Here is a 15,143-nt window from a genome sequence, read left to right on the forward strand (position 1 = left end):
ATCAGCATTCCAAGTTTTAAGCCATAAAGCTCTTCTAGCTAAAATAGCTAGAGACATATACCTGACATCAACTCTAATGATATCAAAGATGGCATCACAAACAAAATTATTAGCATGTTGAAGAAGAAGAATAATGTTATGATAATTATGATCTGTTACTTGTTGCGCTAAAGCTTCTAACCAAAAAGTTGAAGCTGCAGCAACATCCGCTAAAGATATAGCTGGTCTAAGAAGATTACCTGAACACAAGTAAGCTTTTCTTAGAAAGGATTCAATTTTCCTATCTAAAGGATCCTTAAAGGAAGTACCATCTGCCGTAGGAATAGTAGTACGCTTAGCAAGAGTAGAGACAGCCCCATTAACCTTAGGGATTTTGTCCCAAAACTCTAATCTGTCAGATGACACAGGATATAATTGCTTAAAACATTTAGAAGGAGTAAATGAATTACCCAAATTATTCCATTCCCTGGAAATTACTTCAGAAATAGCACCAGGAACAGGAAAAACTTCTGGAATAACTACAGGAGATTTAAAAACCTTATCTAAACGTTTAGATTTAGTATCAAGAGGACCAGAATCCTCAATTTCTAATGCAATTAGGACTTCTTTAAGTAAAGAACGAATAAATTCCATTTTAAATAAATATGAGGATTTATCAGCATCAACCTCTGAGACAGAATCCTCTGAACCAGAAGAATTATTATCAGAATCAGAATGATGATGTTCATTTAAAAATTCATCTGAAAAATGAGAAGTTTTAAAAGCCTTTTTATGTTTACTAGAAGGAGGAATAACAGACATAGCCTTCTTAATGGATTTAGAAACAAAATCTCTTATGTTATCAGGAACACTGAGTATTAGATGTTGACGGAACAGCAACAGGTAATGTAACTTTACTAAAGGAAATATTATCTGCATTAATAAGTTTGTCATGACATTCAATACAAACAACAGCTGGAGGAACAGCTACCAAAAGTTTACAGCAGATACACTTAGCTTTGGCAGCTCCAGCATTAGGCAGCGATTTTCCAGAAGTATCTTCTGACTCAGTTGCAACGTGGGACATCTTGCAATATGTAATAGAAAAAACAACATATAAAGCAAAATTGATCAAATTCCTTAAATGATAGTTTCAGGAATGGGAAAAAATGCCAGTGAACAAGCTTCTAGCAACCAGAAGCAATAAATAATGAGACTTAAATAATGTGGAGACAAAAATGACGCCCATATTTTTTTAGCGCCAAAAAAGCCGCCCACATTATTTGGTGCCTAAATGCTATTGGCGCCAAAAATGACGCCACATCCGGAACGCCGACATTTTTGGCGCGAAAAACGTCAAAAATGACGCAACTTCCGGCGACACGTATGACGCCGGAAACAGAAAAATTTTCACGCCAAGAAAGTCTGAACCCAAGAATGACGCAATAAAATGAAGCATTTTCAGCCCCCGCAAGCCTAACAGCCCACAGGGAAAAGTCAAATTTTAAGGTAAGATAAAAATTGATATATTCAAATGCATTATCCCAAATATGAAACTGACTGTCTGAAATAAGGAAATGTTGAACATCCTGAGTCAAGGCAAATAAATGTTTGAATACATATATTTAGAACTTTATATAAAAGTGCACAACCATAGCTTTAGAGTGTCACAGAAAATAAGACTTACTTACCCCAGGACACTCATCTACATATTGTAGAAAGCCAAACCAGTACTGAAACGAAAATCAGCAGAGGTAATGGTATATATATATATAAGAGTATATCGTCGATCTGAAAAGGGAGGTAAGAGATAAATCTCTACGACCGATAACAGAGAACCTATGAAATAGACCCCGTAGAAGGAGATCATTGAATTCAAATAGGCAATACTCTCCTCACATCCCTCTGACATTCACTGAACGCTGAGAGGAAAACCGGCTGCGGAGCGCATATCAACGTAGAATCTAGCACAAACTTACTTACTAGCACAAACTTACTTCACCACCTCCATAGGAGGCAAAGTTTGTAAAACTGATTTGTGGGTGTGGTGAGGGGTGTATTTATAGGCATTTTGAGGTTTGGGAAACTTTGCCCCTCTTGGTAGGAATGTATATCCCATACGTCACTAGCTCATGGACTCTTGCTAATTACATGAAAGAAATGTGTATAGAGTTATGGCATAATTTTAATTTTACATTAGATATAGACTATGCTCGATTATTTTACCCATGTTTTCTATGAGGGACTGAATAAACCATCTTTAGCGATAACATTATATTTGAAAAGCTTTTGCAAATATTTAATAATGGATGCAAAAATAAATACCAAAAATATATCTGGCGCCTAAATATCTATATATAAATTTGTCAAATTTGTAGTGTGTGAAATTCCCTTATATTTTCTAATTTTTGTCTGGTGTACAGTATAACTCTAAGGGAACTTGATGAAAAGGGCAGGTTATATTGACAAACTAAATCCCTTGTTCTCTAAATAAACTCTGTTAGTAAATGTAACATGGAAGGTAGTAACTTACTGACTGACAGTCCACCAGTCGGAACTTCATAGTGGTCCAGATAATAAATATAATTGATGCTAAATACCAAGAAAAGAAAGTTAGTATTAACAAATATTTTATTGCATTTATGCATATAAATGGTGCACCAAAGTAAATGAATAATCTCAGCACAAATGGCAACAACCAGAAGGTAATATGAATAATATTTTGACTATGCACTGCACATATGATAGTGTTGTTAGATATGTAAACAAATGTGTGCAAATGTTTAATAGTCACACAAAGCTGGAAATCTTAAATTCCTAAAATGTACAGTTATTCTAATAAATAGAGGTTAACAAACAGAAAAGAAGGCACCTTCTAGTGCAGAAAAACAGTTATAACAATGTGTCAATTCCCCCAATTGTAAAGTACTCACAAATGGAGCAGCATTCCAATGTGATGTTACAGGCGTGCTGAGTGATTCCAGTGACTCAGCTCACTGTTCCAGGTGTCAGGTCACAAGCGTAGGAACCATCAGAATCAATGTATTAATTGACTCCCACTAAATAAAATCACTTAAAACCTTATTTAAAAAAAAGATGCCTGAAGAAATGGTGTTAAAAACACACATTCTTGCAGGAGTCTTTTATGGAAGACAGAAGGAGTTGATTAATACACTGATCCTGATTGTTCCTATGCTTGTGACCTGACAGCTGGAACAGTGAGCTAATTCACTGGAATCACTCGGCAGACTTGCGAGTATTACTGGGGGAATTGGCACATTGTTATAACCGATCTTCTGCATCCAGATGACATGGATGGTTTTAAGAAGAGGAGAAGACGACAATGTTTCAACAGTTCATAGTTTGTTTTAAATTTTTTCATGATGGTTATTTGCTAGTATGATAGGTTGTTGATACAGGTTTTCTGCAGTCCCTGCTATTTCTGGTATAGTTGGCTTAGGGGCCCTTTAATGTCTTTATGTTGTTAGATCTTGGCTCATATCCTCTCTTTTTTATATAGCTGTGCCTTTTTTGTAACCTTCATTTCTTTTTTGATGCCTTTTTGTAACACCATTTAAACCATTATGGGAGGTCTCTTTCCCTAGACTGGTTTATTCTGGTGGCTATTATCAGAACTGTTGATTTTTATGCCTTTGTTCTCGTCAAGGCAAAATCTATTTTTGCAATGAACCTGTATATTTGCCTAGAATTGTTCCAGATTTTTACAGAATCAGATGTTATGTTTCTCATAATTTCGTCTAGATATACAGGAGATTTTACGGTGTTCTGTTCCTTTCATATTTGGTATAAAAGGACACAAGTTTTATGTGAGGAAGATCATATTACTTATTTTTTTAGATTCCTGTGGGTTATACTCTTGGGAGGTTTTCTATATCTGGATGGTTATTTCCAGACACGATAGGAGAAAGATGAGTAAGTTTTGGGTATTCTTAGGGTACCTTTCACTAGTATAGTAGGGCTTTTTAGACAGATACTTTACCAGAAGAGATTTGCTTTAATATGTTTCATACATCAGTTTCTCAATATAAACGTGACATACACCAATCTGTTTCTGCTAATGTTTTGGTCACAAAACTTGTTTTTCAATGTTCTCTTATATTTGTGCTATTTCCCACCCATCTTTTTAGGTGATTGTTACTGCTTTACAATCTATTTCACTAGTAATTATTACCATTATGACCAAAAATGGCCCATAGCACTGCGTAATAATTACCAGGCTCCCTACCCTTTCTCCTATTCCTAGTCCAACTATTTGGACTGGACGTCTCTAGGAAGAGGTGGTGTTTGGGAGGGGAGGGGAGAGGAGAGAGAAGCATGACCCTTATACACACACAATTCTGGAAGCTTACTTTTATGTCACTGAAATTCTGTTAAATTGATAGGGTAAAAAACCCTTGCACACTCTGAAGCACATTAATATCCTGTTTGGGGTGTGTTGGGGTGTCTTTGTCTACTCCTAGTGGTCAGGAGGGGAATTTCCCACTCGTGATGACTTGTGGATTCTCACCATTTGATGAAAGAAAAATGCTTCTTTTCAAAACTGTAGTGATTTCAGGTGCACTTCAATTTTGTACCTGAAGTCCCTTATAATAATATAAAGTATGTAAATTAAAATAGCTGCTAGAACATTAGATTTTAGAATGCTGTGGATAATTAATTTTTTTAATACTGAGATAATCTAAATCTAACTATATTAGAATTTTGGAGTGAAATAAACACTTTGCATTGCAATATACATTCATTGAAGACAATCAAAATAGTACAGTGACAATATTTTTAGGCAAAACTTAACTAGAATAGCCATAAGTTTTACAGAGACACATACCTGCTACAGCAAGGATGAGTGTATTAGTGAAATGTCTATACAGAGACAGTTTGACGACATTCCTTCTCAACTTCAACAGCTTCATGGTCTGTGTCAGGCTTATGAAGATGTAGGAATAGGTTAAGGAAAAATATATTGGGAGAAACACACACACACACGCACGCACAAAATTGCTCCCCAAAAAGCCATGTCAATTCTATAAAGCAACAGAGTCTTTAAATCAGGTCATGACAAACACCAACACTCACGTAAAGGGACAGTAAAGTCAAAAGCTTTCAGGATTCTAATATAGCATACAATGTTAAACAACTTTACTTCTATTGTCTAATTTGCTTCACTGTCTTGGTATCCTTTGTTGAAAAGCATACCCAGGTAGGCTCAGGATCAGCAAAGCACTACTAGGTGCTAGCTGCCGATTGGTGGATGCACATATATGCCTCTTACCATTGGCTCACCAGATGTGTTCAGATAGCACCCAGTAGTTCTTTGCGAATCCTTCAATAAAGGATACCAAAAGAATAAAGCAAATCTAACAGAAGTAAATTGGAAAATTGTTTGAAATTGTATGCTGTCCGAATCATAAAAGAAAAACTTTGGGTTTCATGTCCCTTTAAAAGGGACACTAGAATCAATTCATATTTATCAAACTCAATCATAATAAAAAATATATATATATACATAATGATCTGTACCAGTAGGGGAACCTCAAAACTAAATTTTATAAGCCCCATTGTTGTTTACCCGTCTGGGCATCCCCTGCCTATCTTAAAGGGACAGTAAACATCTTGAGATTTTTATATATAAAGTTTAGTTATGCATAATGAAACACATTTCAATATATTTTCATTATGTAATGTAGCTATGAAAATTGAGTAATTTCCACTTCTAGGAACATAAAAAGCATCCTGCTGACTTCGAGGCTAACCATGCTACATTGTTCACTAACTGCCTTTAACTTTATTTCATTGACTAACCTTGTTGTCTGCAGACTAGAGCCCAGCTTGGCTCCTCTAAATAAAACAAATGGTGGGTGGAGTTTGGATATTAAAAAAAATAATGGATGAATAAAGGATGTTAATTTGTTTTAAAAACATTAACACTTTGCTGAAATGTTATTCTATAGCAACACAACATAAATGTCTTGTAATTACAAGGTATTTACTGTCCCTTTAACATGTCTTATTACATAGCAGGCAGTACAGGCTGTCAAAAAGGCTACAACCTGCTGTACAGTAACATGGCACGCTCAAGTCCTTGTGCTTATGCTGTGCATCTGCTTACAATATGCACAAGTATGGCTTCTGTCTGTATCACCCGCAATGTCAAAGAGAATTAAAAAAACATCTTTAAGATAGGCAGATAATTCCCAATAAGTTATAATGGGGTTTATAAAACTTAAATGGCCATTACAGTCAAAAAATGTCACAATCTAATTTGTTAGAGCATGTAATGTTAAAACTAGCACAAAGAGGTTAAACACATATTAGAAGTACCACTTAGGATCCGCAGAATACTGCTGGTTCAGAATGGAAACTGCTGCTGATCCAGTCAGCAGCGCTAGACACATAGCTGCGTCAGCGCTTAAACACATAGCATAACAAGGTTGCAAGTCTTAAAATTAGAGCACGTCAATTTTCAACTATAATGGCGCTTTAATAGAGGGAGATTTGAGGATCTGGACTGGAACAGGTCTTAATGCTCCTTTAAATTAATGGAAAAAAATGGGGGGGTCATTAGTGTCAGTTTAATGCACCAATTATAGAATCTAAATGACAAAATTAAGGCGCCTGTACACATTTTTTACCTTTTACAAGAATAATTGTTTTTTAAAAACAAAATTTATGCATACCTTATAAATTTATTTATTTCCGGACATGAAGAGTCCACGACATAATTCTAATTACTAATGGTATATTCAACTCCTGGCCAGCAGGAGGAGGCAAAGAGCACCCCAACAAAGATGTTATGTGTAACTTCCCTTACCCATAATCCCAAATTATTCACCCCAAGGAAAATGGAAAAAGAAGAAACATAAGGGTGAAAAGGCGCCTAAGGTTTACTCCAAAAAACTGCCAAATTATAATTAAAAAGAGGGCGGAGTCGTGGACTCTCCATGTCCGGAAATAAAGAAATTTATCAGGTAAGCATAAATTTTGTTTCCTTTCTTATGACATGGAGAGTCCACGACGTCATTCCAATTACTTGTGGGAACTAATACCCAAGCTAGAGGACACGGAATGAACAGGGAGGATGAAGAAGGCAGAAGGACCTCAACAGAAGGCACCTTCTTCTCCCAAAAGAAGCCTCGGCTGAGGCAAAAGTATAAAATTTGTAGAATTTGGAAAAAGTATGCAGAGAGGACCATGTTGCCGCCTTGCAAATCTGTTCCACAGAAGCTTCATTTTTGAAAGCCCAAGAAGAGGAGACAGCCCTAGTGGAATGAGCTGTAATTCTCTCAGGAGGCTGCTGTCCAGCAGTCTCATAAGCCAAACGAATCAAACTTCTCAACCAGAGAGAGTAGTAGAAGTGGTCTTCTGACCCTTACGCTTTCCAGAGAAAACAACAAACAAGGCAGAAGATTGCTGAAAATCTTTAGTAGCTTGTAAGTAAAATTTTAGAGCCCGCACAACATCCAAGCTATGCAAGACACGTTCCTTCTATGCAAGAAGAAGAATTAGGACAAAAAGGAACAACAATGTCCTGATTAATGTTTCGATCCAACACCACCTTAGGGAGAAAACCCAATTTAGTACGAAGGACCGCCTTATCAGCATGAAAAACAGAATTTATGTTTACCTGATAAATTTCTTTCTCCAACGGTGTGTCCGGTCCACGGCTTCATCCTTACTTGTGGGATATTCTCTTCCCCTACAGGAAATGGCAAAGAGAGCACCCAGCAAGAGCTGTCCATATAGCTCCCCCTCTGGCTCCGCCCTCCAGTCATTCGACCGACTGTTAGGAGAAAAAGGAGAAACTATAGGGTGCCGTGGTGACTGTAGTGTATAAAGAAAGAAATTTTTCAAACCTGATTAAAAACCAGGGCGGGCCGTGGACCGGACACACCGTTGGAGAAAGAAATTTATCAGGTAAACATAAATTCTGTTTTCTCCAACATTGGTGTGTCCGGTCCACGGCTTCATCCTTACTTGTGGGAACCAATACCAAAGCTTTAGGACACGGATGAAGGGAGGGAGCAAACCAGGTTACCTAAACGGAAGGCACCACGGCTTGCAAAACCTCCCAAAAATAGCCTCCGAAGAAGCACAAGTATCGAATTTGTAAAATTTGGCAAAAGTATGCAGAGAAGACCAAGTTGCTGCCTTACAGATCTGATCAACAGAAGCCTCGTTCTTGAAGGCCCATGTGGAAGCCACAGCTCTAGTAGAATGAGCTGTAATTCGTTCAGGAGGCTGCCGTCCGGCAGTCTCATAAGCCAATCGGATGATGCTTTTCAGCCAAAAAGAAAGAGGTAGCAGTGGCCTTCTGCCCTCTCCTCTTACCAGAATAGACAACAAACAAGGATGATGTCTGTCTGAAATCCTTTGTTGCTTCTAAATAGAACTTTAAAGAACGGACCACATCTAGATTGTGTAACAAACGTTCCTTCTTTGAAACTGGATTCGGACACAGAGAAGGAACAACAATTTCCTGGTTAATATTCCTGTTGGAAACAACTTTTGGAAGAAAACCAGGCTTGGTACGTAAAACTACCTTATCTGAGTGGAATACCAGATAGGGAGAAGTACACTGCAAAGCAGATAATTCAGAAACTCTTCTAGCAGAAGAAATAGCAACCAAAAACAGAACTTTCCAAGATAGTAACTTAATATCTATGGAATGCATGGGTTCAAACGGAACCCCCTGAAGAACTGAAATAACTAAATTTAGACTCCAAGGAGGAGTCATGGGTCTGTAAACAGGCTTGATTCTAACTAACGCCTGTACAAATGCCTGTACATCTGGCACTGCTGCCAGACGTTTGTGTAACAAAACAGACAGAGCAGATATCTGTCCTTTTAAGGAACTAGCTGACAAACCTTTATCCAGACCTTCTTGGAGAAAGGAAAGTATCCTAGGAATCTTAATTTTACTCCAAGGAAATCCCTTGGCTTCACACCAACGGATATATTTTTGCCATATCTTATGGTAAATTTTCCTAGTTACAGGTTTTCTGGCTTGAACCAGAGTATCTATGACTGAATCAGAAAACCCACGCTTAGATAGAATCAAGCGTTCAATTTCCAAGCAGTCAGTTGGAGAGAGACTAGATTTGGATGTTCGAACGGACCTTGTACTAGAAGATCCTGCCTCAAAGGTAGCTTCCATTGTGAAGCCGATGACATATTCACCAGGTCTGCATACCAAGTCCTGCGTGGCCACGCAGGGGCTATTAGAATCACCGAGGCCTGCTCCTGTTTGATCCTGGCTACAAGCCTGGGAAGGAGAGGGAACGGTGGAAACACATAAGCTAGGTTGAACGACCAAGGCGCCACTAATGCATCCACCAGTGTCGCCTTGGGATCCCTGGATCTGGACCCGTATCGAGGAACCTTTGCGTTCTGGCGAGACGCCATCAGATCCATATCTGGAATGCCCCATAGTTGAGTTAACTGGGCAAAAACCTCCGGGTGGAGCTCCCACTCCCCCGGATGAAAAGTCTGACGACTCAAATAATCCGCCTCCCAGTTGTCCACTCCTGGGATGTGAATTGCAGATAGGTGGCAGGAGTGATCCTCCGCCCATTTGATGATCTTGGATACCTCTCTCATCGCTAAGGAACTCTTTGTTCCCCCCTGATGATTGATGTACGCTACAGTCGTCATGTTGTCCGACTGGAACCTTATGAATTTGGCCTTTGCTAGGTGAGGCCATGCCAGGAGCGCATTGAATATCGCTCTCAGTTCTAAAATGTTTATCGGAAGAAGAGACTCTTCTCGAGACCATAGACCTTGAGCTTTCAGAGAGTCCCAGACCGCACCCCAGCCTAAGAGACTGGCGTCGGTCGTGACAATGACCCACTCTGGTCTGCGGAAACTCATTCCCTGAGACAGGTGATCGTGAGACAACCACCAGTGGAGAGAATCCCTGGTTACCTGGTCTACTTGAATCTGGGGAGACAAGTCTGCATAGTCCCCATTCCACTGATTGAGCATGCACAGTTGTAATGGTCTTAGATGAATTCGAGCAAAAGGAACTATGTCCATTGCTGCAACCATCAATCCTACTACTTCCATGCACTGAGCTACGGAAGGCTGAAGAATAGAGTGAAGAACTTGACAAGCGTTTAGAAGCTTTGACTTTCTTACCTCTGTCAGGAAGATCTTCATTTCTACAGAATCTATTATTGTTCCCAAAAAGGGAACTCTTGTTGACAGGGACAGGGAACTCTTTTCTACGTTCACCTTCCACCCGTGAGATCTGAGAAAGGCTAGAACAATGTCTGTATGAGCCTTTACTTTGGAAAGAGACGACGCTTGGATTAGAATGTCGTCTAGGTAAGGTGCTACAGCAATGCCCCTCGGTCGTAGAACCGCTAGAAGGGACCCTAGCACCTTTGTGAAGATTCTGGGAGCAGTGGCTAAACCGAATGGAAGAGCCACGAACTGGTAATGTTTGTCCATAAAGGCGAACCTCAGGAACTGATGATGATCTTTGTGGATAGGAATATGCAGGTACGCATCCTTTAAGTCCACGGTAGTCATATATTGACCCTCCTGCATTGTTGGTAAAATTGTCCGAATGGTTTCCATTTTGAATGATGGAACTCTGAGGAATTTGTTTAGAATTTTTAGATCCAAAATTGGCCTGAAAGTTCCCTCTTTTTTGGGAACTACAAACAGGTTTGAGTAAAAACCCAGATCTTGTTCCGCTGTTGGAACTGGGTTTATCACTCCCATTTTTAATAGGTCTCCTACGCAATGTAAGAATGCCTGTCTCTTTATCTGGTCTGAAGATAAGCGAGACATGTGGAACCTTCCCCTTGGAGGGAGTTCCTTGAACTCTAGAAGATACCCCTGAGAGACTATTTCTAGTGCCCAGGGATCCGGAACGTCTCTTGCCTGAGCGAAGAGAGAAAGTCTGCCCCCTACTAGATCCGGTCCCGGATCGGGGGCTACCCCTTCATGCTGTCTTGGTAGCAGCAGCAGGCTTCTTGGCCTGTTTACCCTTGTTCCAGCCTTGCAATGGTTTCCATGCTGGCTTAGGCTGGGAAGAGTTGCCTTCTTGTCTGGAGGCCACAGAGTTAGGATTCGGTCCGTTCCTGAAATTGCGAAAGGAACGAAAATTAGATTTGTTCTTAGCCTTGAAAGGCCTATCCCTGTGGGAGGGCATGTCCCTTTCCCCCAGTAATGTCTGAAATAATCTCTTTCAATTCCGGCCCGAAAAGGGTCTTACCCTTGAAAGGAATATTAAGCAATTTATTCTTGGACGACACATCCGCCGACCATGATTTTAGCCAAAGCGCTCTGCGCGCCACTATTGCAAACCCTGAATTTTTCGCCGCTAACTTAGCCAATTGGAAAGCGGCATCCAAAATAAAGGAATTAGCCAACTTTAGTGCGTGAATTCTGTCCATGACTTCATCATATGGAGTCTCTTTTTGGAACAAATTTTCTAGTTCCTCGAACCAAAAATACGCTGCTGTGGTGACAGGAATAATGCACGAGATTGGTTGAAGAAGGAAACCTTGCTGAACAAATATCTTTTTTAGCAATCCTTCCAATTTTTTATCCATAGGATCTTTAAAAGCGCAACTGTCCTCAATAGGAATAGTTGTGCGCTTAGCTAACGTTGACACTGCCCCCTCAACCTTAGGAACCGTTTGCCATGCGTCCCTTCTGGGGTCAACAATGGGGAACATTTTCTTGAATATAGGAGGTGGAACAAAAGGTATACCTGGCTTTTCCCACTCCTTAGTCACTATGTCCGCCACCCGCTTGGGTATCGGAAAGGCATCAGCGTGCACTGGGACCTCTAAGAATTTGTCCATCTTGCACAATTTCTCTGGAATTACCAAAGAATCACAGTCATCAAGAGTAGTTAGGACCTCCTTAAGCAGGGCGCGGAAATGTTCTAACTTAAATGTTACGACATCAGTGTCTGCCTGCTGAGAAACTTTAACTGAATCAGAAATTTCCCCCTCAGACAGGCCCTCCCTCACTGCCAATTCAGATTGATGTGAGGGTATAACTGATAAATTGTCCTCAGCGCCGACCTGCTCATCTTCTGTATTTAAAACTGAGCTGTCACGCTTTCTAGGGTAGGATGGCAGTTTGGATAACAGGTTTGCTATAGAATTATCCATTACTGCTGTTAATTGTTGCATAGTAACAAGCATTGGCGCGCTAGATGTACTAGGTATCGCCTGCGCGGGCAAAACTGGTGTTGACACAGAAGGAGAGGATGAAGAACTATCCCCACTACCTTCATTAGAAGAATCATCTTGGTCAATCTTATTCAATGTGGCAGTACTGTCCATACTTTGTTTGGACGCTATGACACAATTTGCGCATACATTAATTGGGGGAACCACCTTGGCTTTCATACACACAGAACATAAGCTATCTGAAGGTATAGACATGTTAGACAGAATTTGGCAGGCTAATAATGCAATAAAAGCGTTTTTAAATAAAAGCGTTACTGTCCCTTTAAATAATAAACAGGCACACTTTATTTCTGATATATTGAAAAACAATGAAGGCAATGTCCGATGTTTACAAAATTTTTACCCCAGAGTCCTAATGCCTTGAAAGTATTGCACACCAAGTTTCAAGACTTTAACCCTTAAAATGAGCAAACCGGAGCTATTTGTTCAATTAAACAATTTTAGTACACTACAATCACAGCCACAGCCTTGCTGCGGCTTTTTACCTTCCCTGAGAGTTATTCAGCACTGAAATAAACCTTCCTGAGTCCGTTTTTGTAGCCACAGGACCCCTCACACGAAGCTGCATGCACTTCCCTGGAAGTAAACTGTGCAATTGAGGCGCGAAAACGGGGTCTCCTTCCTCTGCATACCAGAGTGAAGGGGCCTTTCTGACTGAAATAGTAGTCTAACTAAATGCCAGGTGAATAAAAACGTTCCCAAAGTGCTTTTAATTACACAAAACACTCTAAATATGAAATAAATCAATCGATTTAGCCCACCATAGTGTCAACCAGTATAGAGCCCAATAATAAGCCTTAATCTGTTATGAGTCTAAGAAAATGGCTTACTTACCCCTTAAGGGAAAAATGACAGTCTTCTAGCATTAACATGTCTTGTTAGAAATATGACGGATCATACCTGCAGCAGATAAGCCTGCAAACTGTTCCCCCCAACTGAAGTTCTCTGGTTTCAACAGTCCTGCGTGGGAACAGCAACAGATTTTAGTTACTACTGCTAAAATCATATTCCTCTGTAACAGAAATCTTCTTCATTTTCTGTTGTAGAGTAAATAGTACAAACCGGCACTATTTTAAAATAACAAACTCGTGATAGAAGAAATAAAAAACTACAACTAACACCACATACTCTTTACCATCCCCGTGGAGATGCTACTTGTTCAGAGCGGCAAAGAGAATGACTGGGGGGCGGAGCCAGAGCTATATGGACAGCTCTTGCTGGGTGCTCTCTTTGCCATTTCCTGTAGGGGAAGAGAATATCCCACAAGTAAGGATGAAGCCGTGGACCGGACACACCAATGTTGGAGAAAATAAGGTACGGGGAAATCACACTGCAGAGCTGAAGAAATAGCAACAAGAAACAAAACCTTTCAAGATAATTTTATATCAACAACATGCATTGGCTCAAACGGAGCCTGCTGCAAAACGAAGAACTAGATTAAAGGCTGTAACACACTGCAAGCGATGCGGCACGAGGCAAGGCATCTGAAGATAAAAAATATTTAATCTCTTATCGCTCAGCTACGCGAAATGACACAGCAGAGTGCTCAGAGATGAAAAGGCAGGACACACTGAGCGCGCACATCCGCATCTACACGCTGCGTGCCACTCTGCTTGCAGTGTGTCAAAGCCTTAAAGCTCCACGGGGGAGCAACAGGTTTAAACACAGGTCTGATTCTAACCAGTGCCTGAATATCTGGTAAATCTGCCAGACGTTTGTGCAAAAGGATAGATAATGCAGAAATCTGACCCTTTAGAGTACTGACCGATAGACCCTTCTCCAGGCCATGTTGAAGAAAAGACAAAATAAAGGGAATCCTCATCCGGCTCCAGGAGAACCCCTTAGATTCGCACCAATGAAGATATTTATGGCATATCTTATAGTAAATCTTGCGAGTAACAGCTTTGCACGCCTGAAGCATAGTTTCAATGACCGCTTCAGAAAAACCACGTCTAGACAGAACTAGACGTTCAATCTCCAAGCAGTCAGCTTCAGAGAATCTAGGTTTGGATGAAGGAAAGGACCCTGAATTAGAAGGTCCTTCCTCTGGGGTAACCTCCAAGGAGGTAGAGATGACATCCTTACCACATCCTGCGAGGCCATTCAGGAGCTATTAGGATCACTGATGCTCTCTCCCATTTGATACAAGCAATGACTCGTGGAAGGAGAGCAAACGGAGGAAACAGATTTGCCAGAGAAAACCTCCAAGGAACTGCTACAGCATCTATCAGAACTGCCTGAGGATCTTTTGACCTTGAACCGTACTTTGGTACCTTGGCGTTTTGGCGGGACACCATCAGATCCAACTCTGGAACCCCCCACCTGAGTGTTATCTGAGAGAACACTTCTGGATGGAGAGCCCATTACCCGGGATTCTGTCTGCTCAGAAAATCTGCCTCTCAGTTGTCCACTCCTGGAATGTGGATGGCAGATAGAAGACAATCGTGGGCTTCTGCCCACTGCAGAATGTGAGTCACCTCCTTCATGGCTAAGGAACTCCGAGTTCCTCCCTGGTGGTTGATGTAAGCCACTGTGGTTGATGTAAGCCACTGAGGTGATGCCCGACTGGAATCTGATAAACCGGACTAAAGACAGTTGAGGCCACGCAGATAGGGCATTGAAGATAGCTCTCAACTCCAAGATGTTTATGGGAAGAGAGGACTCTTCCCAGGACCACAGGCCCTGAGCCTTCAGAGAACCCCAAACAGCTCCCCAGCCTGACGTCTGTAGTCACAATCTCCCAGTAAGGTCTCAGAAAGCAAGTGACCTAAGACAGATTTTCCTGTGACATCCACCACGAGAGTCTCTTGTTAGAGGGTCCAGATTTATTCTCTGTGATAAATCTGAATGGTCTCCGTTCCACTGATGGAGCATACAAAGTTGACGCGGTCGCAGATGGAACCGAGCAAAAGGAATGATGTCCATGGATGCCAC

General features: G+C 40.7%; 1 protein-coding gene across 2 annotated transcripts in view; it reads right to left on the reverse strand.

The window, feature by feature from the left end:
- TMEM87A (transmembrane protein 87A) overlaps nt 1-15,143 on the reverse strand; it is a 244,168-nt gene that overhangs the window by 47,685 nt on the left and 181,340 nt on the right. For both annotated transcript variants that reach the window (XM_053697919.1, XM_053697918.1), the window contains exons 13-14: nt 4,826-4,932; nt 2,513-2,571 (exon numbers count right to left, since the gene is read on the reverse strand). In XM_053697919.1, coding sequence (XP_053553894.1) covers nt 2,513-2,571; nt 4,826-4,932 — 166 coding nt within the window. The remainder of the gene's footprint in view (nt 1-2,512; nt 2,572-4,825; nt 4,933-15,143) is intronic.

This window comes from Bombina bombina, chromosome 1, assembly GCF_027579735.1.
Source record: "Bombina bombina isolate aBomBom1 chromosome 1, aBomBom1.pri, whole genome shotgun sequence".
In the NCBI taxonomy this organism is placed as follows: domain Eukaryota; kingdom Metazoa; phylum Chordata; class Amphibia; order Anura; family Bombinatoridae; genus Bombina; species Bombina bombina.